The sequence below is a fragment of the Branchiostoma belcheri genome, unplaced genomic scaffold (genome assembly GCF_001625305.1).
Source record: "Branchiostoma belcheri isolate BF01 breed outbred unplaced genomic scaffold, Haploidv18h27 scaffold10, whole genome shotgun sequence".
NCBI classification, from domain to species: Eukaryota; Metazoa; Chordata; class Leptocardii; order Amphioxiformes; family Branchiostomatidae; genus Branchiostoma; species Branchiostoma belcheri.
Genome location: NW_017802380.1, coordinates 2,895,974 through 2,921,852, shown reverse-complemented (window position 1 = coordinate 2,921,852; position 25,879 = coordinate 2,895,974). Strand labels below are relative to the sequence as shown.

Sequence of the window (25,879 nt, the reverse complement as noted above, 5' to 3'; positions counted from 1 at the left end):
TATGGGAACTCTTGTTGAAATCAGTTAATTATGGGCAATGTTTGTCAAAATCAGTTGAATAACTATAGGGAACTTTTGTATGTAGGGGCAACTTTGAAGACATCCTAACATCTCCAACTTCTGAACATTATCAATATACTCTTCCTTAAATAATGTGTAGATAAAAGATACTACTAGCATTTTCTGTCCTACTTTCCTAAAAAAAAAATTTTTTGTCGGCTCAAATTCAGTTCTGCAGCACTGACGGTAGAAGACAGACCCAGGTCAAGTTTACATGCAAATGTTCAGTGTAAAACAACCATACATCTGTAGTCTAACCCTGGCATTGATGTGTCCCACAGAGTACAGAAGGAGCTCACCTGTCCTGGGAGGCACCTGCCAACACTGCGGGGAAGATCCTAGAATACTCCGTCTACCTGGCGGTGAAGAGCACCTCTGCCTCCACGCCAGACACCAAGCCCCTCACGCCGTCACAGATGGCCTTCGTCAGGGTATACTGTGGCCCCAGTGCCTCCTGTACCGTCACCACCAGTACGCTGTCCAACGCTCACATCGACTACACCTCCAAACCTGCCATCATCTTCAGAATCGCAGCCAGAAACGACAAGGGGTGAGGCAGCATTACTTCTTACGTGCTTCCTCTTGTGTTTGTTTAGCAGCCTTCTTGAGAAATATGTTTTCACTTTTGTAAATTTTCAGTCAGTGAGTTTTTATGCTCTGTGTGTCTGTGTTTCATTGTGTAACTACTCCTGATTTTAACTGTGCAGGGAACTTACTCGAATTATGCTTAGATTGTTAGCATTTTCTGTTGTAGTTTCCAAAAGCCAGCTCAAATTCTGTTTTGCACAGCTGACTCCAGAATGTTGACCCAGGTCAAGGTAGCAATCTTTATGTAATGTTAAGCTCTTTGCGCTGGTCACTATCTCAACGAAATGTATGCTAAGATCTGGTCTTTTTCTATTTTTAGCTATGGACCAGCTACTCAAGTAAGGTGGCTTCAAGACTCGTCCAAGGATACTAAGGCAGCTAAGAGAGTTGCTCCCTCTGACAGGTAAGTCTCTTTATTTCTTGTTCAGTTGTCTTGGCAAAGCATCTGATATTGACACATAAAGCCTTGACACTTTTGTTGACATATTATCATTGAAAAATGTCTCTGACATTGGGTTGTTGCTAAGAAGGCTTTAAACTTTCAAACATGTAACGGTTACATTGCATACTTTCCCCTCCCTTTTATGTCTAGACCTCACTTAAAACTGAAAAGGAAAAGTGTATAGTTGTCAAATTGCACCATAAGCTAAAACTTGAAACTTTTAAGGTTAAGTAAACTTCCGACTGTTTCCTTACAGTAAATCTGGCACCAAGAAGGTGAAGACAGAAAAATGAAGACGCTTCCACTGAACATGCACACTACAGCGGACCACCGGAACCCTTCTTACATCACAGAGCCTCATCTAAAGCAGTACCTCCTCACAACACGGGATTGCCACACGCAATACTGAGGGATCACTGTTCAACAACTTCTTCCTTTGTAAATTGTTCACTAGAAAAAAAAAAGTTGTGGAATTTTGAGCTGAACTATTGCTGGGGTGTTTTTGAATTGTAATGTTATTTTATTGGATCACGTTCTGATGATGATGATGATGTTTCTAACAGAAGTGGAACAAGTCGGGCCACCTTGTTCAGGGGTCGTGCATGTGAAGAGAAAACTGTGCATCTTTGAATGTGTTGAGGCAGGATTCTGTATTTTCAAGTGAGAAGAATGTACCATATCTAGACAAAAAAATCTATTTTTTCTAACCAAGGGGACAGACGAAAGAAGGCGTTTTAATGATCTGATTTTGGTCACTCTGAAGCTTTGAGATGCCTATTGAGAAATGTAGTTTGAAAAAAAAGAGAGTCCCAAAAGAATTATTTTGACCTATCTTAGAGGAAAGTGGTTCAGTGTCTAACACAAAAACACCCTCTTTGAATGTTGAACACATTTGTAGATGCACAGTAAAATAAACAATTGATTTGTACTAGAAGATAATGATATCAGGGATATTGTTTCATCAGAAATTGGTCTTGGGAAAGTGACGGTATTTCCATTTTTATGTATTCTGGTTCCTAGCGCAGTCCTACATATCCAGAATTGTTCCTCATGGTTTTGTAGGTATAGAAAGTTTACCACGTTTGGGAATAGATAGATATAAAGGTGATACAAAGGTCTGATTTTTCTCAGACATGTTTCAAAGGAAGGGAATGAACTGTGAAATATGTAAACCAGCTTCAATTTGCTTTTCATTTGTTGACTTTTGGGGCTTAATTTTTAAGAGCATGAGCTTATCAATTATTGTACCATATGCATATCAAATTTGCGCATGAAGCTAAACATTTTATTTCGGATCACTTTTTTTGAGGCTTGTTTGTCCCTTTACATCTGACTATTGGAACAAAAGACAAACTCACTCTCCCATAATTGTATAGGTTCTCATTTTTCTGGATTGCTCAAAATTTTTGCAGCGGAGGTTTACTATTGCAATCAAATTATGGTTTCCCGCTTTGGGGTATTTTGCTTTTTCTTTCAAATTTTGCAGGATAAAACTTTCCTTGTATTTCCCTCTTCGGATGGGTAGAATTAGTGTATATTTAAAATACTGTATTTTTAATAGTGTGGTAGAACCATAACCTTGTGTCTTTTGATGTTTTTGTACATTTGTCTGTAGTTGTGAGAAAGTCATGTGGTTTTTACCTACCCAGTTGGGATTGCAAGCATCACTAGGAGGAAATTCCAGTGTTTCCATCAGCAAGAGAAGAAACCTGGAAGCACTCAGTGGTGCAGACTGTTGATGTTCATGCCTTCTTATGAAGAAGCAGTTTACAATGACGTAATTTGGTGGGCAAGGAAAGTGCAAAGAATGGTAATTTTATACAACTTTGGGAAAAGGAAAGCCCTGGAGATGTGCTTGTGTGTGTTTTTGACAGCAAGTAACTCAGATAGACTGTGGTTAGGCCAGGCATGCTGTATATTCTGCATTCTTCGTACCCTCTCCTTGTACAAGTTCCCTCCCTCCCCCTCTCAACTCCACCCTCCCCACTTCCATCTACCTGTTCCAATATTGTTGACTGTGTTGTTCTGAAATATCCGTGCTGTTACCCATCAATGGTCAACTAGACAATTTTTAGAAGGAAAAAAAGGAAAAAGAAAAGACAAATGTACCAGTGTCAGCCTCCTCTGACAGTTCCCTATTTCCCATGTAGACTGGTAGTTTTGTGGTGTGCTTGTGTTGATCGTACCCTTGTCACAACTTTACAACCGTAGTTAGGGGAAAGGTTGCTATGTTGATACAGAGTCCATTTCTGAAGGTCTGTTCAAAGTCTTAAGAGTGATACGCAGCCACATGTGGTTGGACAGACAAATGTTTTGTAACTGACGGGTTTTTCAAAGAATGAGCTCGCCTAACCTTCAAACAAAATGGCACAGTCCAGAAAAAGAACCAGCCGAATGTAATAGAGATCTTCGGACTGAACTATTATTCAGAAGGGTAGGGGTGTTTTCGTTTGGATAGCATTTTACTCCATGAAAACATGATGTTCTCGTCACTCTTTTAGATTTAGATACCCCAAGTGAATATATATATATAGCTATGTACTTCCCATCATTTTGTGTAACTTTGAATAAACAATACTTTTAAAAATTGCTTGTCGAGCCTTCCTCCACATATTTCCAGTTGATATGACAGTAGAGGATATGTTTTTAGTTGGCAGGACTGCCAAAACGTCTGTGAGAGAGATAGAGTTCAGTCACATTGTAATGTATGGATCTAGATGAAGCTACAGACATATACTGATAACTGGAAGAAAACAGTACAAACCTACGCCAAAAGGAACAATGTAAGAGAGAAATGCTCTAAACGTAACGTTAACAAAGCTTACATATTTAAGTAGATACAACGTTAAAGATATAACGTTACTAGTACGTCCGTAATTGGAAGAAAACACCGATAGCCTAGTAGGGCTGAATTAAAATACATTTTGGTCTGTGCCTCTCTCTGTGGCAACAGACGTGAAAAAAGACACGAAATAAACCATAACCACACATCTACTTGGAGATGTGATTGCCCCAGCTCAGGTGAGTCGCCCAGGGCATGCCGGGACTTTTACATGACTAGTACTACGCGGAAGTTCAACTGGGAATTAACGTATAAGCATCGTGGGAGCTAACCGTTTCGCTCTGTAGAATGTAGACGAAACATACCATGGCACTCTCTCTCAACGCACTACCCAGGGAGTCCCTCCCCACGGTCGTCAAGTTGGAGGAGGACTTCCTTCCCGTGGGGTCGGGGGAGTACCAGACGGTGGGGTCGGGGGTGGAGCTGCGGAGGGGCGAGCTTCTGACCGTCCACTTCGTGCGCGAGGTGACGAAGATCCACACACAGGACCAGGAGACGGGCGCAGAGTTCTACATCCCTCTGCACTGTCAGCAACTGTTCGAGAGGCTGCCCAGAAGTAGGTAGACATTATTGTACTGGTTTGTTTCCGTGTGCCATGGGTGGTACGATAAAGGCATGACAGGGTAAATACTGGCTGGCTTTGCAGAGGTCAACGTACGCGCATTGCGTTTGGTGACCTTGTCTTTTGTTGCTATATCAACTTCAATATGAACACTTACATGTATAAGCGTCATTTTTGTCTTTTAATCTAACTTTCTTATCCCTTTCAAACCTACGTTTCGTCCCTGAAATACACAGTGTACAGCAACACAGTTACTGTCGTTTGTTACTTGCGTGTCAGACGCCAACTTGGACGTGAGGTGTTGTCATTCTCTTGATGACCCATGTTGTTTTGTGTCAACTGTTTTGTTTTTCTAGCCTTAACAGAAAGAACGGGTTCTGATGCAGCAAAACTAAGTGTAAAACACATATCGTTAAAAAGTATAGTCTTTGAGTGGCTTGACGATATCATTTGATAACGTCTGGCAAACAAACAACGCTATCAGACCTTTGGACTCTTTACACCGTTTTGCCCTGCCTTACTGTGTCATATTATGACTTTCACAAACTACCACTTGCACCACGAGCTTGAGTTTAATAACTTTTTTCACTCCGAGTTGGGGACATACTTGTTGTGAATTTGTGATGAGCTCAAAAATACCACCCCGTGAAACGTTGCATGCTAGAGTAGACAGAAACCAAATTAAATTTGCTTCCAACATAAACACCAACGAACTGCAGCCCACCTTGCCCAATTCATGCGTGTCCGCCCCTTTTGTTATTCGCTTAGGTTTCGTTACCCTTTCAAACAATTCCGGTCCACAAACCAATAGATCGTATTCTGGACGTAATATATAAGGGGGTCTTTGCATGGGCATGGCAGCGGGTTCTTGTTTTCACTTTCAAAACTCACTGTGATGCTCGCGGCATGAAAGACGTTTGGCGTCATTATTTTAATTGACCGGTTCAACGTCTTTAGTCAAATTAGTGTTCAGACCTTACGACGGGAGTAATATTTACCAAACACGCTTTGCAAACACACAGGTCTACTGTGTGTCAGTACATTATAAGAAAGCGAGAACTAGTTACGTTGAATCCGCGCGCGTGTGTTTAATGTCTTTTAATGAAGACCTTTATTGTACGCAAATACCCACTGGGTTCAGTACAGGTCACAGGAAAGACGTCACAGTTTGCAATGAATATATACAATGTACAAGCTAGTGCTAATTCTATGTACTATGGACATATAGTCTAATAATTACGATAATTTGGTTTCTTCTCGCTTCTTAGTAATGATGTAGATATAAGTACAGATGTGTTTTATAATCGAAGGTTTGTCTAAAATCATCAGAAATATGAACTTATCTGTGTTGCTAAGATGTATGAAATGGGGAAACATACATTGCAATAGTTTATAAAGCTCTGCTCTCTCTTCGTTGTATAAACTACATTCTAATACAAAGTGTTCCTCATCCTCTACCCTATTTAGATTACGATGCCTACATATTCGTTGCTCCAGGGGAGTGCGGTTATGGCGTCCGGTTTCAATGTGTAGTTTGTGGCAGCTTATCCTGAGTTTTGTAGTGGCGGTCCTATGCCGTACATTGTCGAGATTTAATGTAGATGCTTCAAAAATACGTGACATGGAATATGTATGCACTAGTTACTGCGCCAGTGCCACCCAGAGAAACTGTTCTTCCTGGACTTTCGCTTGTAAACGTCAGACAGAAGTAGTTTGCCAATTCGCACAGGAAGATACTTGTAGCGACTCTTATCTTCACTGTGCATTGAGACTCTACAACAAAGCAGATCTTTCAGTGACAAAATCGTAAATCAACCTACAAGACAGTATCCAATAGGCCAGACACTATCTAATCAGTCACCTTTGGCCTTGGGCGTGTCACAAGAACAATGTTTTTCAGTAGTCCTCTCACTGCATGTATCTAGCCAACCATTTATCTCAATATCTGTCGATTCCGTGTTCCTGTCCTTCCACAGACCCCAAACACGATGATAAGTTGTTCCTGGGAGCGGAGCCGCTGTTCCAGTGCGACCCCCTGCCGGAGATAGTACGGTCCATCGACAACTTCCTGTCCAGTGACGAGTACGGTACGCTGGAGGAGAACGACATCGTCTACATCCACGGGGTCGACCCTAAACTCGACCACTGGGGGAAACGGGTAAGTCTGACATTTTGAAAAAATTTTGATGACCCCATCCTTTATTTGCTATATGGGGGAACCAGAAATGGCACATCTTACGATATTGTAGGGGTGAATAGAAAATAGCATGTCGCAGTCAAGCTGGCTGAAAGTTGTAAAACGTTGAGGTGAAGAGACATTTAGAAATTAAAAAAAGAATCGAAAATAAAGTTGTTAGAATAGAGAAAATAACGGACCTGCCGATCAAACTTTTCAGTAACATCGCGCCACCCTTCACCCTTCCCGGTCGTATCAGTCGCACGACATGTTTACAAACCAACTGGGGACATTGTAAGGCCAGTCGTGGAAGTGACGTACAACATTCGGCTTGGCTTCGGAAGTGTCGTACAACATTCGGTTGCTTATGCCATAGCGTACGACAGAAAGTCGTACGACAGAAAGTCGTGAGACAGAAAGTCGTACGACAGAAAGTCGTGAGACAGAAAGTCGTACGGCAGAAAGTTGTGAGACAGAAAGTCGTACGGCAGAAAGTCGTGAGACAGAAAGTCGTACGGCAGAAAGTCGTGAGACAGAAAGTCGTACGGTAGAAAGTCGTGAGACAGAAAGTCGTACGGCAGAAAGTCGTGAGACAGAAAGTCGTACGACAGAAGGTCGTACGACAGAAAATCGTAGGGTGTATGTGACTGCAACTTGAGAAAGACTTCGACTAGCATCTAACAATGTTTTCGCTTCTCTTTGTTGTCCACAGGTGATCCTAGGTGTGAACCAGGACGGACGGGAGGTACATATCCACGAACACGAGTGTACCTGTTACATGGTCTCCATTCCCTACTGGAGACCCGAACACATGACGGAGATCACAAAACTAGACATGCCACAGGTAAAGCGTAGTATATCTAGTACTACATAGAGGGAGTTGGGCAAAATAAAAATGTTCTATATTGTTTTGTATACTTCTGCACAGCAGCCTCATGAAAATATGCCACTTTCTGCGGCCTATATTTCTACAACTGCCACTGATGCTAACGTTTCTTTCATGTTACTTGCGTTACATTAATACATTACATTATTTTCCATAACGATATAGTAAGAGATTGGATTGTAGACGTTTGAGGTCCCCTTGTAAGTGAAATGTTCGCACGGTTATGTGTCGAAAACGGCGGCCCAAGTTATCGTGGAGAAGGCTATAACGTTAGATGTGACAAAAACTCAATAACGTATCATTTCTTGCTTTGGAGTAATGGTCAGTTGATTTTATATGGCGACTTCCCTGTGTTACAGAGAGTACGTATTCCCGCGGAACACTACACACAGGTAGGGAAGGAGAAGGTGCTGAAACTGTTGGAGCTCCAGGAACAGGAACATTACGTGGTCACTAAGGAAGGCGTCAGGGACGTCCTGTCCATACCTGCACATCTGGACATCAGGTCAGATTTTCTTACCTTTGTTCGCCATATGGTTTCATATTCGTATATTACTTTTGAACGGACGATGTATCCAGTTAGTGCCCTATTCAGTCGCTTTGCGGAATGTGACTGAAGTGTACCTTGCCTTAAGGCAAATCTATGCTCTTGAATGCACGAATGCCTAATCCTAACCTAACTCATTCAGGCATAGACCTAGATACGCACCGTTCTGCATACGATAGAAGTTTTGCTTCCTCCGTCCACAGAGTGAGCGTCATGCCTATGGCCTACCCCGGTGTGTTTTCTTTGCGGGGTCTAAAAACCCTCCTTGACCAAGGTTTGCGTCGTGTGTTCTGTTATGTATAGTTGTTCTGTATAGTTCATGGCAATGGTCGTTTTTGTTCTCTGTCCCTAGAGTGAGCATCATGCCCATGGCGTACCCCGGCGTGTTGCGGGGCCTGAAGTCCCTCCAGCCGTGCCTGAACCTGACCCTGAACGTGCGGGACGTCGGCCTGCCGCCCCTGCCGCCCGAGTACGACGACGTCCCCCTCCCGCTGCCTGACGCCATGGAGTCGTGGAGGGAGAGCTGGGAAGGTTTATGGCTACTTATTCTTACAACATCAATATCAATATCGACCACGAATGTCGTTTATTTGTTTTGTCTGAGTGCACTTTTTGTAGGGAGTTTAATTTTGAATGGTTCTTGTGTCCATGTCAGTCACGTGGAACATTGGTGGATTTTGCTTCTCTGTGGAAAGAAAATGGACACCACTTTCTGCAAGATCTTTTCCATTTTCTTTGAGCTTCTAATAGAAAATTCATGTCATAATTTATCGCTCCGTTGTTTACAGGAAAACAGGAGTGCGAGGATCTGTCCAAGACCGCTAACGACAAGCTGAAGGAGGAGATGGCCCTGATGCAGAACCACATCGCCCAGCTCAAGCGGGACCTGGAGAACTCCGTCCCGATCCGCCCGCCCGAGCCCCTGCCGCGCAACCAGCAGCCCCTGCCGCCGCCCAGGCCGCCCAAACCCAAGAACCTCAGAGGTAAGTGTCAGGGCATCAGTGGAGAAGTAATGCTGAGGACAGATTGCCAAACCGGGGCCCGGCTGGGCAGTCTTATGGAACGAAAAATATAGTATAAAAGACAACCACGCAACCAGCAGCCCCTGCCCCCGCCCAGGCCGCCCAAACCCAAGAACCTCAGAGGTAGGTGTCATACATTCTGCCGAGGCAGAGGTGATTTCGCGGCGTATATAGCCTTACATGTTTGCCGCGGGATAGCTCTGCCTTGGAAGAATGGTGCCAAATAATAGCCTAGGTGCCATCCTAGTTAGTTTACCTGATCTTTTAATCCTGTACCACGACCCTCACGACCTGAGTTGGCATAGGGGGGCCCGATAAACTAACGCCTGGGCAAGATTAGCAACATTGGTCTGCACTTTGTATAGTTTTTCTCAACTTTCAAGGACAGTGTTATAGCCCTACATAACGATTCATTACTTGATGTACGGTGCAAGTTATCATCATTTTCTACAAGTTAAACCGATACTCAGACGTTTTCACCTTTGTCACCAGGCGATCCCATCTCTCCCACATCCCCAACATCCCCCACATCTCCAACTACCAAGTCTGAGAAGAAAGGCCTGAAGTTACTCAAGAAAAAAGTGCCGTCCTTCAACTTCATGAAGGATGACAAGACGGAGAAGAAGGAGAAGACCAAGAGGGAAAGCTCCGAACCTTCAGAAGAGGCCAAAGACGGTGCATACGAAGACGTCGAAAAGTAAGTACCAGATTTTGAGAATAATTCTACAATCCACCGATTGAATGAAAAAAATCAGTCAGGTTATCATTTCAGAACTAAATCATTTTGAGTATAGGACTTAATACAAAGTTGGAGTAAAACTTCTTAACACACACGGTATATTCGTCTTTCCCTACACCAGGGTTATATACTACGTATATACGATGGAGAAAGTTCTAGCTACATAGGCACCCTACCTTATCTTTACCATACTTTTGAAAAGTTCGTTACAAATTGCAATCCCCCTGTTTTACAGTGTTTACGACGAGTTAGACGACGTGAAGGCACAGGCTCGACTGAAGGAGCTTCGAGAAGAAATTACCAAGAAAGATGGGGTATGTTACTGATTCCTTCATTTACTTGCAAGCATGGTGTTATCAGACATGAAATTGAGGCTATGACAGAAATTACACTCCATGTGACTTTCATTTCCTCTTCTTTTATTTAGATAATCAGAGGCCTTAAAAGTGAATTGGAGCGGGAGAAAGGATGGAAGATGAAATATGAGGTACGTCGTCCTTGCGCATATAGAGCGTCATTATGTTAACACCCGTGATTTTAAGGTGAATAATATGTTGGTTTAACAGTGTAAAAATACATTTTCGCATTGCTACTACTCTGGATGACGAAATGAATGTTCAACGAACAGATGAATGAGTGAATAAATGACAATAACATTGTCCTAGACAATGTCACAGGTAAAAAGGGTTTCTTTTTCTTCCCTGGCTTCAAATCTTCAACTATTGCACTATCCTTGTTGTTCTGGTCTGCCTTATTTGGCATTATGTCGAGTCTCACAATCGCAGTCTGTCGCTGTTGACTCTCTCGACGTGGCCGCTGCGCCATCAGCACCAAGGACAGAGACTGCCCCTACCGTGCGGGTGTCGTGCACGGTTTCATCGACAGGAGGCGCTGCTAAAGTTACATGCTCGTCCACAACAAGAATCTCATCACTGACGACACTTGTCTCCACCACCTCCTCCAGAAGTAAGGTCTCGTCTGACGCTGTGGAGATCGTGTCTTCGTCGTCCGACTCCAGATCGCTCTCGGTTAAGCTCGTCAAAACTCGTGGAGTGTTCGTGAAGACTCGGGGAGTGTTTCTCCAGTAGGGTAGCCCCGTGCGAGACATGATGGGCATGATGGGGGCAACCTTCCGGCGTGGAGGCCTGAGGGAGAGGCTCAACATGGGGTCTACCGCGGGCAGCTTGTCCAGGCTGAGCTTGGCCGTGAGGACGCAGAGCCCGTACTGTTTCTCCTGGCAGCGCTCGCAGACGAGACTGCGCCAGTCCCAGCGGTGCAGCTCGCGGTTGTAGCGGCAGATCTCCAGCCACGTGCTGGCCAGCAGCAGGTTGGTCTTGCGCCGGTACATCACGTACAGCTCGCCGTCCACCGCGAACAGCACGTGGTCGAACAGGTAGACGTAGCCGCGCGTGCCGCGCACGCCGTCCGGACGGGGGACGCCTAGCGACTCCCAGCGGTTCTGCCGCGGGTTGAACGTGATGGGGTAATCCTCACCCCCGAGACAGGGATCTTGCGGATGCGCCTTCCCCGTCAAGTACACCTTGTCCTTGTAGATGAAGGAATTATTTTCTCCCATCCGACTGAGAAGCGGATCAGACAAAGGCGCGTCGATCCGGCCCCACTCACCGGACGTGACGTCGCAAGTGTACACGCCACGCAGCCCCCCTGCGAACACCATCATCTTGCCGTTGTAGGCGACGACGTGTTCTACCCTTCCCATGGGAGGGTCTAACTTCTGTGGGTCTGTGTCCAGACACGTCCAGTCGTCTAACTCAGGACTGTACACCTCCATACCGCCGAGTTCCCCCAAGGCGTACAGCTTGCCGTCCAGGCCGATAAGGGTGAGGGGGTGGCTGAATCGGCGGCAGGGGACGGGGGCACGCGGGAACCACGTGCCGTCCACGTGATCGTACTGGAACATCACGTGTCGGCCGTCAGGGCTGGCGTCGGTCGCCACGCACACCGTCATGTAGATGTCGATGCCCAACACGGCGAACAGAACCTACGGCGATATGGATGTGTTAATTGTATTTCATGAAATGTATGTCCTATATACTCGTATGGCGACTGCATGTTATTGGCACGAAACGAGTGAAATTAAGAACGAAGAAACTAGAACATACGTCTTTTTTAACATAAGCGACATTTCTCCAATATCTACACATTCAAATTACGTGTCTCATTAAACTCCTTTACTAAGTATGCAACTGTACATCATTAGCCACGACCTACATACTACTTCAAACCTCCATATTTTGTACAGAATTTTCAAGTTTGAAATCAAAGTTGCTAAACATTTTCTTAAGTTTCACACTTCTGTAACTCTCACCTTGCTGGGCACGTAGACGGTGCCGTGCGGAATGGGCGGCGGTCTGAGCTGGTACAGCCTGCTCTGACGCGGCTCGTACACCACAGCGGGCAGGTCTCCATCGTCCTTCGGGTAGAACAGCGCGATCTCCTGCAAACTCATCCCCAGGCGTCCCCCGGTGGAGGAGCACGGAAGATCCGACAACTCGTGCACGGATTCCAGCAACGACGCTCGTACACAGGAGAGAACTTCTTCCCGATACTTCTCCCTCGTCTCCTTGTCGAATTCTAACCAAGCCAGCGCCGTACGTAACACCACCTCTTCTTCTGACACCAACAGGTCGTCCCAAGACAGAATATCCTTGACCTCAGTAACGTCCAAAACAGAGAAGTCCTCCAGGGAAGACAGTCTTGAGAAGTGTCTGCAGATGAACTTCTTTGCCTCGAACTCCAGGTGTGCGGCGGCGTGTCTCTTCCCCAGCTGCCAGATGCCAAGGCAGTTGTCCAGGGTGATCTGTTCGGCCAGGAAGTACTCGCACTCTTCCTTGGCGTTCGGGAACTGGAGCCGATCCGCGGCGCTCAGCAGAGGCAGCACGTTATCCTGGGTAACGTGAGGGATCTTCCCACCGACCGACTCTAACAATAGCGCCATGATGCCTGCATCCACCGCTTCGATCGTCACTTCGTCTTCCCTGCTTTCTCGGAGGTTGCTGGCAAACATGGCTTGGAAGTACGGACTCTCCTTGGACAGGACCGCGCGAGAATGGGGAAACGCGCGGCCACCGACGCGAAGTGTGACATCTGTAGAACCTGCGACTTTGGCTGTGTTACCGTCGACCGGAGTCTCTTGCTTGTTCTTCGTTGAAATATCACAGGAGTCTGTATTGTCGCCTGCCTCGAACTTAGCGCGTTTGGTGGGAGGTTGGTCCATGTTGTGCTTCTCTGGGATTCCTCCTATTCACGGTACATCCGAGAGAGATGTTCACCACACACCTGTAAATGTTTGAGCCGTAGCAACAGTTCTACGAGGGTTTGTTTATGTACTACATGTACCAGGCAATAGTGGTGTTCTGGAACTATGGAACCTGGTCTGCATCCAGCGGTTGAAAGCGGCGTAGCTCTAGAACGCCTGTACGGTGCTGGACGCTGTTGGTGCCCATCGTTGGCATTCGTGCGTGGTTTGTGACGTTTCAATGCATTGCTATTTCATTATCACAATGGCCACAAGGAAACTTTCCATTCGAGAGGTGGCGCTTCTGCTGGACAAAGCAAGTCCTTTGTGACGTTACAAATCAACAATGATCTCAAATAATTGTTCTTATAAAGTTGCGTAATGCAGGGTAGGGTAATAAGTTACGTAATGCGTGTAGGGTAATAAGTTACGCGAGCCATTGGTCTAAACCAATTCATATCTGTGCAGTGTTTTGAGGCGTTACCGGAGTGCCGACGAACAAGGAAGAATACTTGATCCTCCTGCTCTTTGAGGCTCATGTGCCCTTTTCAGACGCTCTGGCGTTTTTGGCAACGCCTTGGAGACGGAGTTTTATGTGGTATTTCATGTTACTTTCCCCGCAGGATCTGGAGAAGAAGCACGACGACAACGTACAGATGATCCACGACCTTCAGACGGAGATAGACCGCCTGCTGGTCCAGCGGGACGAGGGCGAGTACGACACCGTGGGGGATGCCGGGAAATCGGCCGGCCTGCCAGAGTTCAACCGAGGTCACTACGACCTGCCGGTCCGGCCGGGAGGGATCGTGGAGACACTCAGCATTTACGAGGTAAGGGTCGGGCCACATACATGTAAGTCGTGCGACAGCCGTACGATTGCGAACGAAAGGCATTCTTTGGATAGTAGTGTAGGGGGTAGGACTTGCGTCTTCCCACCAGCAACACATCTGGTGTGAATTAAGATCAATAAAGGACATGGATACTGGTGGCAGCGATGGGATTTTTCAGTATATACAATAGCAGTGTGTGTACCTTGTAAAACTCAGCTGCCTTGTTAATATGCAAAAGCTGTACATGTCTTAGATCATTGTTTCTGGGCGAATGACTGACAGGGCAGGGAGGATCATACTAGTCTCCAAGCAAATTTTGAGGTCATATCATTACGCGGCACCACTGTACGTACATATATCAGCATTGAAGAGTCTTTATTTCGGCTTCCCCTTACTTACTAGATTTTTTTTCTACCCAAAAGAGTGTCAAAAGCTAACAGAAAGCGACGATCAATTTGCGTGTACCATTTCATCTGTAGGTTGTGCAGTTGTTGGCCGAGTTGAACTTACAGCAGTACAAGAAGACGTTCGAGCAGGAGCAGATAGACGGGGAGCTGCTGTCCGGGCTGGATGAGGACATGTGCGTGAAGGAGCTCGGCATGACGCGACTCCACGCGCTAAGGCTTCTGAAGAAGGTCGGCAAACGTAAAGCCGAGGAAGCGCAGTGACGTCTTCGAGACGTCGCACATTTAGACACAGGTTTGGACACAAATCTGACTAGAATATGCAGAATTTGTTATGTAAATTTATGCAAATTTTTTATATGCAAATTATAAATTATCATTAATTCATGATGGACAAATTAAATTTGTCGTAAGGATGCATCGACAATATGTATATGTTAGAGAAAAGGTAATTTCTCAGTAAAAATCACTATAGGTGCGATGCAGGAACGCTGAAATCTGTACATCATTTCTGACAGAATTCTAAGGCGTATCTGATAAAATTGGAGGCGTAACTTGACAGAGTGTGGAAGTCTTTCCGGGGTCATCCTTTGCCCTGCAAACCTGTTATAATGCTTTTATGTTTTCTACAAAGCCAATCGATCTCTGTACTTCGTAATGTAGCGCTAGTAGGTGCTCTTACAGATGTTGCTTCTTTTTTTCCCTTTTGTTGCCACCATGTATGTCATGATTTGTACATGTATTTGTATTTCTTGATATGTTTGGATGAAAAGCTTCATGGTTAACGAAAATAAAAGTATGAATTTCTTCTAGCTCTACTCCTCGTCGTTTTGGTTCCAGAGGTTCCAGGTAGCCTGATGTGTGTATGACTTTCTACTCGCCTCCTACCCGATTTCTACCCGAGTAAAAACTGCAACAAAAACACGAATGAATAAAGAAGTTTATTGATCTCTTTGGCCTACCAAGAAGAAAACGGTTGAAACCCACCCCTGATCATGTGTCCCCCCATAAAATATATCTAATAATCTCAACCCCAGATCAACATCTCTAAATAAAGATAACGAAAGGGGCATGTGGTACGTTGTAGCTAAACATAATACGAACATGTGGCAGGTATTTTACCCTAATTTGGAATGCAAAGTAAGATAATAAAAATTATTCATATTTCGACAACTGCAACGCATGCAAGGAACGCAGGTAATGATTTACAATACTGTACATAGTATTCGTAGTTCTGTGTAGCACCTTATTTCATAACGTACCGTTACAAATGAGACGAGACACACTCTTTTGCTGGGTCATTCTGTACCTTTTCGGCGACGAACCGTCGCATCATTAGACTAAGTCCATACGTGCGTCAGCAAGTTTGTAACATTTCAAACACATAGGAATCATATATCATGATGTGGTATATAAATCTTTTTTTTTTGCATATACATATCGTCTATACATTGTATTTCATTGTAATGTAACGACGTGGCACATTACACACTTTATCTTTGGAGTAGTAACTATGCCATAAAATGACTGATTTCTGACTGTTTAGAAAATTGTTAGCATTGGTTTGTGGTCTTGGCGGCTTTTTATCTGGAACAGTTTTCAATGCACAACTCCGTAGTGCCATTCAGATTACTGTAGAGTGCAGTTCATGGCCTTATCGCTATGTGATCCCCTGCAGCTGAACCACTCTGTACGGTGGCTGTGTCTTGAGAGGTGTGGAACAGCCGTCCATTGGATAGAAGGAGGAGTTGGGAAAGGACGAGTGAACGTCTGGAACGAGTGGATGACGTCACGAATAATATCTGGGCATTTTCAAGAAAGTTCACAGATACAGGTGCTCAAGAAAGATCCAATATTCCTCGGAAGCATTTCTCCTTAAAAAATCTCCATCTCGATATTTTTCTCCAGGATTGATACAGACGACGTTTTACGGTCAAACGTCCTTCTCGATTGTCTCTTGCTCCTTGGCGTCCTTCTTGTCCGCCATTTTGGAGCGGAACTCCCAGACGCCGTCATCGTTTGGTTCCATGAAGGGGTCTGCTGACGGGGGCAGCTGGAATATCCACGGAGCGCTGTCAAACTCCTCCTCTGTCAACAGCAGGTCACCTGGGGAAACACAAAATATAAGAATGTTGTCGTCTTGGTTTCACTACATTTATTGAAGTACGTAACAAATGCGTCATTGCAAAAATGTTTCTATGAAATTCCGGTGTCAAGGAAATATAGCCGGACCCCTTCCACCTTTTCGTGTACACCTTTTGTAATGAACGCTATGATGGTGAGACTTCCCTGGCGTGGCCACTTATTGTACCTATTTGGCTAAATTTACTATTTTAATAGAAGCCCGCGTTGTCAGTCTAGTCTAGTACTTTATTTGTCTCTCCTTGCCGTGTGAATAACGATGTTGTGTCTTTGAGGAAATTCGTTCCATTTCAACAAATATTCTACTTGTTTCACGTAGTGACTGGTCAACTATTTGCTGCAACTTTAGTGTAAGTAAATACTCCGTAGGTAAATCAGAGCCTAACCAACTTAATTTGCCACGACAACAAATCTGTGCATGCGATCTGTAATGTGTGTACCTAATTGTTCTAACTACCACAACAAACGGAACCTTTGACAAACCACCATCGCGATTAAGGCTCACTTTTAATGTACGGACCGGACAAAGTGATTTGCTCTTATTATGATATAATTAGGGAAAAGTAAGACATGCCAGGTGGTCCAGGTTCGGAATGTCAACCCGCACACCTGCGCAGCAAACACTGGGCTTAAACTCTGCCCTCACATGGTCACATGGTCCAACAGATACTAGTCAAGAAAAGGAAGGCACTGCTGATCCTTCTGAATGTTCTAAGGACAGACCTCAACAAAGGAAGACCTTCACAGTCAGGAAGGAGTTTAGAAGCTCGGGAAGAACAGAACATAGTCACCACTTTGGTTGAAGAAAGACTGATAGAGCTACATATACGGACTACTGCAGGAGCAGAACACAGTGAATGCTGATATCGTAAGCAGTGATTATTTACTAATGACCACACACATCACCATAATCACATTTTGAACCATTGAAATGAGACGAAACAGTAGTTTATTGTGATACTGCCGACAAAACACGAGAAACAGTGTGTGTGTGGGTGGGGGGGGTACTATTTTGCTTGGAGGTCGTGACCATCAACGGTACCTATTGCGCGTCACGTGATAGATGAACCCTTTATCATCGCACGTTGACTATAAACATGGAGAGAACCTTTGCCAAACGTACTGTGACAGAAAAACTGCGTGTCTGACTGGGTGGTCGGCCATTCCACAAACAAAGGTGCGCATTACTACGGATATCTATAATCTTAACAGAATACAAGACGCGTACCAAGGTCTCCAGACATTCATTCATTACGTTCAAGACAACACGGCATTATTTTTACGTGCACCCAACCTTAATGTGTCCCCTTCATGACCCACAAAAAGGTTTAGATGCGTTACTTAAGGGATATGACTATACACGCATTCTTTCAACGAGGTGAAAAGTGCCAGGGTGACATTGACAACAAACCGACAAGGCAAAGAAACGAGTGGCAACAAAGTCTATCATTTGCGACGCTTGACGAGCAGACCCCATGGAAATGGTTGTCAAATGCTCAATGGCTATGGAAGCGATCCCAGTGGCTCATTTAAACTTTACGGTCGCTATAGTTGGCAGGGTTTAACTGATTCTCTTTGGAGTACTGCAGTTAAACGGTAGTTTATGGTTAATTTTGGTTATCGCGGTTTACAGAAGAAGGGGTCACTGACCGCACAGTAACACTGACACTGTAAACACGGCTCCGTCAGCCTGCCCTGATAGATGGTGAAGAAGCAGACAGCCAGAACACATCACATCGTCGCGAAATAATCCTGATAGTTCACGGAACCTCCGATCAACCAGTGTCCCACTTTTAATGGAATCCCTGTCATTGATTCCAGGACGCGCCACTCATTTGGACCTAAGGCGTTTGTCCCAGATAGATCATATCCGAGCTAATACCACTATAAATAAGAGGCCACGAGAGGCAGCTAAGTTGGTTTGAGCTACATGTAAACATTGGCAGATTAGGAGATGGACATCTTGGCTGCGTCTGTGGCTAACGTTTGGCTTTCCTGTTTGAAGCGGAAATAGTAGTGGAAACATTCCCTTCCCACAGGAGCTGAAGAGCCAAACGCATTCCGTGTAAGAGCTCTGAAGTACACCAGGGCATCTTATCAAGTGACCAAGACCGGAAAGCTTCTAGACGCTAAGAATAGGTTCTAAACACGCATGCAGTCTGTCAGTCTCCTTGGCTTCGGAGACGTGACGTGCTGGAATTGCAGGAAAGCAACTGTATACTTTTCTTGTGGCATTATTCCCTCCAGCGTTGCATTCCGCCAGTCCACCTGGCCAATTAAGGTAGTCATGGAAAGCAAAAGGCATATATAGGGCGGAAAAAAGTATTGCTTTCAGTTAGAGTATTCTCCCTGAGCGCTAAAATGTCGGCATAGATTGCACCAACGTTGTACGGCCTGCGCAAGTTTCTGACACCTCTGACAACTAAATATTGCGCTCAAAAAACTTTGAACAGAGGTGGCTCTTTTTGACAATGGGCGACACTGAGAGCGTGGACAAGGTGAACTGCGATGCTATGTTTGTGTAACGTTCGACTATCGCTGGCTAGCAGCTATTTCCTAATCTTCCTAGATATATTGAGGGGGGGGGGAGGGGAGCCGTGTGTTCACAGCAAACACCAGTCCGAGTGTCTTATGTACATGCTGGATGAATGGAGGAGTGTTCTACAGCCAACAAACATACTACGTTGTGTGGAGACAGAAATCCTTTCCTTTTGAGGGACGGTACGTTATGAGCGCCTTTGACATTGACTAATTATTTTCCATGTCATCATTTTCTACCAGTTTCTCAATTTGGCATGGAATTCATTGAGATCTTTAATATTGACCCTGGACTTTTATTGAACCTATTCAGAGCCCGTTTAAGGTCAAATTTTATCTTAGTTTTCTTGTATTGTATTGTATTGGTTGCACTGTTCCTGCTATCATTCTAAAGTTAACGGCTCAAGGTTTCGTCTTCATCTATAATTCTGTTTAGGCTACGTGTGTTTAGGAATGTATAAATAGCTAGCTTGCGGCCAAGGAAAAGGGAAAAGACCCTCGGGGTTTCATGCAGAAATTCTGTTATCTTGTCAGCGCATGTCAGTGAATCCCTGTCGCCTGGGACAGGCACGTTTCTCTTCTTCTCTGTCACGGTGGCGTGCAGCTCCGGGCTCGGCACACGCTCCCTCTACATTCTCCACACCCTCACCCAACATCGCGTGGGACACAGAAAACAAACCGCGCGTTTAAAGCTATCTCGGGTATCCCCCGGACAAAGTACAACATGTGCACCCCCTCATAAGTGGCCTGGCTATTACCGGTATTTATTCCATAGTGAGGAAGTAAGGGAACACCTGCTGTAATGAGTTTGGAGACACCAGAGCTCGAAACTAGCGCGGAATTCCCTTGACATAAATACCTTGTCAAATGCGCCCTGTGGCATCTTCCGTTTACGAAAACTCTAAACCCTGAGACCATGTACCATATGAGCAAGAAGGGCGAAATAGAGGGAGACAGAGAAAGAGAGAAACAAAGAAATAAAGAAGAAGAGAACAAACACGATAACAATTCTATGAAAATCATATAAATATCAAACGATTTCAGTTTGAAAACAACCACCAATGGCCAAGCCCAGTGCAATATGGTGTGTAAAATACAGGTGTTGTAAAAGAATACCAACATTGTCTTCGTGTCTTTCATTCCTATTCTTGACCTTTTTCCATTTTGTTTGACCGCGAATAACACCGTCAGGTTTACCCGACAAAGTCGCCACCATATGGAACATAACAGTTCCAGACCAGCCACAATAGACTGCAGTCAGCAGAACTTGATACATGTTTTTGCCCTCCAGCTAATCTTGTAAAATGTAAGTTTGGGACATTCGGTAACGTCGCGTTAAGTATTTAATCTTTGCGCAGACATGGGGGGGTGGATAGTAACAACTTCCATGATTGGTGGAGCTGACAGGCGCTGTTGTTTGGCAGCGTTTCAAACAGACACAAAGGTCAGAGGAACGATACAAAAGGCATGTACATGTCTTCACTCCTTCCTATTTGGAGTAACTGTAGTGTGCAACAGGGACACATTCGTGACTTTCCTCCTAAATAACAGAACTAATTATTTTCCAAGCAGATGTAAGGTTTCTGATGTTTTCGTGCATGTTTTTTTATCGTTTTGATCCAATTACTAATACAATGACGCGAATCAGGAAAGCAGAAAACGTCCCAATGAAAAGACAACTATATTCCAGAAGTAAACCACACTAATGATATAGATACGTACATTCCCGCTTCTAAACACTCAACATTCTAAATATTTACCCGTTATCAAAACACTCCAGGCTGAATAACACAACACTCCGCCCTCTAGCTGTGTGTGTACAAATTTCAGTCGGTCTGGTCTCACCAAACAAACGCGTCCTGTTGAAAATATCTTAATCCAGCTTGCCTATTGGTTCCCAATCCTACACGGAATATAATACAACCTTCAACTTGGCGGTGAAACTAAATAATGGTCCCCGGGCGCCAGCGGGGAGAAGGTCGGACTAATTTGTAGTCGTGCGGAGACTTTAGCGGCAGGAAACAGTGTCAGACCGACAGCTGCCCGTTCCCGCCAACTCCGGAACACAGTTCTAGTTTCCAAGACACACAAATCACCCTGCGTGGTCTCGTTCATGTCTGTTAATACAGCGCCGTGATTTGCAGGTCTGCTCCATGAGTCCTTAAATTGCCGCTCTTGACTCTCTAAACACGCCCAATCCCCCCGGTATGCGCCCAATTGTAGGGTTTGTGTCAGACAAATCCTTAAATGTTCGGCTACACTGCACTTTGGTATTCGTGCAAAGAGGATTGAAGGAAAATCTTCTTGGTACAATGCTAGTAAGGATTATTTCAGCACAGAGTTTCCTTCTTTCAACACTATATGATTGTTGAAAAGGTAGGCCTTTTACAGTGGCACAGACTGGCAGTACACAAACTAGCAAACACAACTTTCAGACAGAGAAAACAGACTTGGGCTTTGAAACGTCAGCAAAAAAGGAAATAGATGTAGGTGTTTCTCAAAACGTCTCTTTCAAGAACATGCATGGCAAACTTCAACTCTAAATGCTTCTAAAGTACACAGCACACGCTTATCACAAGTTATCAAGTTATCAATATGTTAATATTGATGTAAACGTACCGTTCGCATCGGCGGTCTCAAAGGGGTGCATGGCGTCCTCCTCTTTCGTCCCCGTCACCTTGGCCAGTTCTTCTACCGTGATGACGTGATCGTTGTTCAGATCGTACGTGCTGAACTCCGTCGGTAACTCCTCCAACTTCAGCTTCCCCAGTTCCTCCTCACCGGGGATGTTCCCGACGAAGGGCAGCGGGCCGTCCACCTCGTCGACCGGGTCCCGAGTGATGAGTTTGTCCCCGAGAACAACGGCCAGGGCGCCCGCTAGGGCCAACAACCGCAACAGTCCGGCCTCCATGGCTCTGTAGTAGTACTCCTAGTCCTGTACCAATAAGAACACAAGGTGTGTAAACGGTTGTCCCTCCTGTTGTAATGACTATCTATCGCTCACACGCCCTGACTTGTACAGTGAGGGTCTGACAGGACAGACAATCGCCGACGAGTATAAGGGCGTCTTGGGGAGAGAGGACAAGAGTACAGACCGGGAACCTGCAGCCCCACACAGGCGCGAACAATGTTTGACCCCGAATGTTTCACGGGCGGAACGTCACTAGCTGACAACCTAGCCTTAAGACTGTTCCATTTCAATGTGGTTGTCGGGGGGGGGGCACAATTTTATCGCAACGCATATAGAGACTAGTCAATGGACAGTCTGAATAAGGTGGTAAGTAGCAGGGGTGCAGGGAAGTGAGGTAGGGTTTAATAATAAACGTAAATGCTGAAAGTATATACCATGCCCTCTTAAACTTCTGAGGTGGAACATTCCAAAGCCGCATGCAGAAGCCTTCGGTTTGAGGCCACGACAGACCATGATTTTCATCACAGAAATCTTGATATTGCGCGCGCTGTATTCAATACATGACATTCAACACAGTAAATGTCTTACATTACATGCCATTGGACGTGTATTAACTGTTATCAAAGAGTCAAGTTCAAGAGTTCAGCTGACATTGCTGCATGTACCCAGTTGTCACGATAAGCTGCCAGTGGTTTATGTCGCTCCTGCTTTCTCGACATTCTGCAAATAACACAGGGGCGGCTCACAAAAATAAGCAGCAAGGGGTGTCGTCTGTATCGTGTTGTACACCTCGCACTCAGCCTTTCATCTGTCTCTAAACAACATGGTACAGCATGTCTGTTTCGGTCGGTCATATACAACGTCAACATGGATCTTTGATAGACCCGCAAAGCCATTGGGTGCCGCAGTGCCGGTTATAGATTTATCTTTCCCCTTCCCTCTCTCCACCTCTCTCATCTAATCCTCTCAATTTATCATCATCCATGGTCCTTCTTAAAAAGTGTTAGAAATGCGGTTGTGCTATCGTTTTGAACTTTGGAGTCACAACGTGATAACTTGCCTCTCAGCAAACTCAGTGCAAACGTGTTCTCGGGTAGTTAAAGACATGGGTAATGTACGATCGCCCGAGTCAGCTGCTTAACTCTGTCGTCCTAATCAAGTTTTGGTCTAAACTACTGGACTTCATTACCCGCAAGGTACCATATACATGTAGTGATATAGAACATCAGTGACAGAGTTCTGAAAATGAAAAACACGCAGTTTCCTGCAGGCCTGGCTCTGATCTCACCGTTTCCTTCTCTTCTAAGAAGGAGACGATTCAAACGAGATTAAAAGCAGTGCGGCAGAAATGAGGTAATGGTTGTTACATTTCATGGCTCCAGGCTGCTGCCTTGTTGCCTGTCGTCTGAAGCCAATTTTCGACCAATTTTCTGTCGGGACCCAATGGTTTTGGCAATCCTCACCAACTACGACCACACAGACTGCGAAAAACATCCGTAACGCTAAACATACGATGCAGTTGTTGTATTCTTGACAGTCATCAGTAGATGAATCCTACATAACCGAATCAATGCGCTGTCCATAAAGTAAAAGAATATAGAAACGTACCTTTGTATAATGCTCGATTTGATTCTTGATAAGCCAAGACAGTGTTTTAAGACGTCAATAATCAATTGGATGCTCAAACTCTACACTCTGACCGCCCTATAACTTATAAGCTATATAGTATAGTATAAGCTGTACACCAGATATGATCGCACTAGCTACTAGTATGTAGGGGTCGGTGTCACAACAGCTAACGTTACATTTCATAGTAACAGTCCAGCTGCTATAGGAGGCTTTATAAGGGGTTTACCGTCTACTTTATGGTCATGTTCATGACGACTCTATCATTGGTTGCCATATTGCTACAGTAACAAGACAGTTCACTTTGGCCATCTTTAGTCATATTGGTGAACTTGCTTGAGATAGTGTCATCTTTTTTATGAGCCTGAGTCCTGAAACGTGTATTCAAAAACCCCATCAGACCCCAGGATGAACACGACACGGGTTAAGTGTTCCTAAAGGCCCGTATTGTCCTGTCACGTCTGTCAACGCGTTTTGTATTTTTGTCTGAACTTGACCTGTGCTGACCCCTCGCAGGCGCGGCGGGTGTATTTAGGGCGCGAGTGAGACCGCCAGGCGTCTCGAGTTTAAAGCCGCGATGTGTGGAATATACAAGCCGCGCAGGGAGCGACGCTTGTGCGGGGCAGGGGATGAAAAGGCCTGCTGAACTCTGGCACTGCGAGACACAGGGACGGAATGTTTAACAAATTCAGAGTGATAAAAGAGCGGGGATCGACCGCTTTTCTGCTGTGACTGTTGTCGAGAGAAAAGTCCCTGCCAGTGGTGACTGTATAACGTCTAGAGAGCCAAAGAAATTTCAAAGTAATCATCTAGTCAGATGCATGCTTTTTACGAGCCGTGCAGTGATAAAGAAAAAACAGGTAAAAGATGTGCAAAGGAACAAAAGTTTCTAGCCTCTACCAGCCTTCAGAAGCGGCTGGAAAGAGTAGAAATTGGCCAAATGGACACCAAACAGACGGTAGATTTGGCTCCTGATTTGGCCAATTTCTAATACTAAATACTCTTTCCAGACGCTTCCGAAGCCTCGAGGAGGCTAAAACGTTCCAACGAAAGCTATAGCTCAGTAGTTGGTGGCCTACATGTACACCTGCTTAGCTCTGTAGGTGATGGTTACAAAATATCTGCAGAAAACAGCACGGCGGCCACAAAGATTGTGTAACAGCAAATCAAAGTAAAACATACACACATCAATGCGTGTTGAAGTTTGTTACTGCATAGAGCATTGTTTATTTCCCGTCCTCATTATTTCATTTGTTGCGAGAATCGAACCCAGGACCACCAGGTGCGGAGACCAGTGGTGCGAGACATGCCACAAAGCTCCGTCCACATGTCTGACCTCGAAAAGTCACGTACGATACCATTCGGACTGAGCTTCTCGTCGTCTTGTCCTAGCCTCTACCAGGCTTCAGGAAACGGTCGGAAACAGTAGAAATGGGCCAAATGGACCCTAGAGCGTCAAAATGGACTGTTTCAACTCTGTTCACTGGCATGTTATCTGAATATGAGAATGTATAGACTCTGAGATATTTGCTTGGAAGGAAGATGCTAGCTTTCTCAAAGGAAGATGGGAAGATCTAAGAATGTTACGATCTACTCTAAATTGACGTTCACTGCATGCCAAGTACCCCTCCCCCCAAACAAAAACACCTAGGGATCTATATGCCCATTTTTATGCATCAACAGTTCCTATTGAGCCGTCTATGTCATATCAGCTGGCCTGAAGATTCCAACCAACTTGCTGTCTGTCATCATATCCACTGTCTTATCTTTCTTCAACACATTTTAAGACTACTTACCTTTTACTGTACACCTTACCGACCTGCGTCTCAACCATTGACTTAAAACGAAGCAAGGCAAAACGCACACAAGCAACTTTTGTTTGCAATATCGTGTTTCGCTGGAGGTATGGAGAGCTTGCAAAGTAGGTCGCAGTTTGGAACATGTCAAAATCTGGGGGTTTGCGACCTTAATTCGATGATGCATGAGGTTCAGGTGAGGGGACCACATCTATTGGTTTAGCCTTCTAGAGTCTGGCCAGGTTTGCGGAGAAATGCTGGTTTTGCACGCTACCTTCGCTATAGAATGTTTTAAATTACTCTTGATTGAAATAAGCCGACAAACGGAGCAAACACAAAGTTGCATTCCTTACAATAGATAACATGTTGGTGTAAGTACAGGATCTAAGACTGATATTTCTACCATTGCTGTCGAACACGCCCTGAAGACAGTGGAATTCCCTTCTTCTTAAGGGCTGGAGAGGATTAACTTGTCAATCAACTACCTGTGCTAAACCCCCCCCCCCCCC

General features: G+C 45.0%; 4 protein-coding genes across 5 annotated transcripts in view; 2 read left to right on the top strand and 2 right to left on the bottom strand.

The window, feature by feature from the left end:
* The window catches only part of LOC109468977 (host cell factor-like), a 31,984-nt gene extending 21,794 nt beyond the window's left edge, over window positions 1-10,190 (top strand). The window contains exons 28-38 of the mRNA XM_019767362.1: window positions 342-610; window positions 968-1,051; window positions 1,347-1,379; window positions 4,268-4,488; window positions 6,471-6,652; window positions 7,383-7,514; window positions 7,916-8,061; window positions 8,456-8,634; window positions 8,892-9,086; window positions 9,618-9,822; window positions 10,100-10,190. Coding sequence (XP_019622921.1) covers window positions 342-610; window positions 968-1,051; window positions 1,347-1,379; window positions 4,268-4,488; window positions 6,471-6,652; window positions 7,383-7,514; window positions 7,916-8,061; window positions 8,456-8,634; window positions 8,892-9,086; window positions 9,618-9,822; window positions 10,100-10,190 — 1,737 coding nt within the window. The remainder of the gene's footprint in view (window positions 1-341; window positions 611-967; window positions 1,052-1,346; window positions 1,380-4,267; window positions 4,489-6,470; window positions 6,653-7,382; window positions 7,515-7,915; window positions 8,062-8,455; window positions 8,635-8,891; window positions 9,087-9,617; window positions 9,823-10,099) is intronic.
* A 425-nt stretch (window positions 10,191-10,615) lies between these two features.
* On the bottom strand, window positions 10,616-13,336 carry LOC109468970 (kelch-like protein 21). The gene is made up of 2 exons (XM_019767350.1): window positions 12,194-13,336; window positions 10,616-11,866 (listed from the first exon to the last, which is right to left on the bottom strand). The coding sequence occupies exons 1-2, from the start codon at window positions 13,100-13,102 to the stop codon at window positions 10,616-10,618; spliced, it is 2,160 nt and encodes a 719-aa protein (XP_019622909.1). The 5' UTR covers window positions 13,103-13,336.
* A 392-nt stretch (window positions 13,337-13,728) lies between these two features.
* LOC109471294 lies at window positions 13,729-14,924 on the top strand. Its single transcript, XM_019770586.1, has 2 exons — window positions 13,729-13,953; window positions 14,433-14,924. The coding sequence occupies exons 1-2, from the start codon at window positions 13,729-13,731 to the stop codon at window positions 14,619-14,621; spliced, it is 414 nt and encodes a 137-aa protein (XP_019626145.1). The 3' UTR covers window positions 14,622-14,924.
* A 355-nt stretch (window positions 14,925-15,279) lies between these two features.
* LOC109471229 lies at window positions 15,280-22,207 on the bottom strand. 2 transcript variants are annotated; one of them, XM_019770511.1, is made up of 3 exons: window positions 22,133-22,207; window positions 21,657-21,972; window positions 15,280-16,463 (listed from the first exon to the last, which is right to left on the bottom strand). In XM_019770511.1, exons 2-3 carry the CDS (start codon window positions 21,946-21,948, stop codon window positions 16,291-16,293), a joined length of 465 nt encoding a protein of 154 aa, XP_019626070.1. In that variant the 5' UTR covers window positions 21,949-21,972; window positions 22,133-22,207; the 3' UTR covers window positions 15,280-16,290. The 2 variants fall into 2 exon arrangements, with proteins under 2 accessions (XP_019626070.1, XP_019626077.1); XM_019770518.1 differs by having other exon boundaries at window positions 21,657-21,966; window positions 22,133-22,152.
* Between the last annotated feature and the right edge of the window lie 3,672 nt (window positions 22,208-25,879).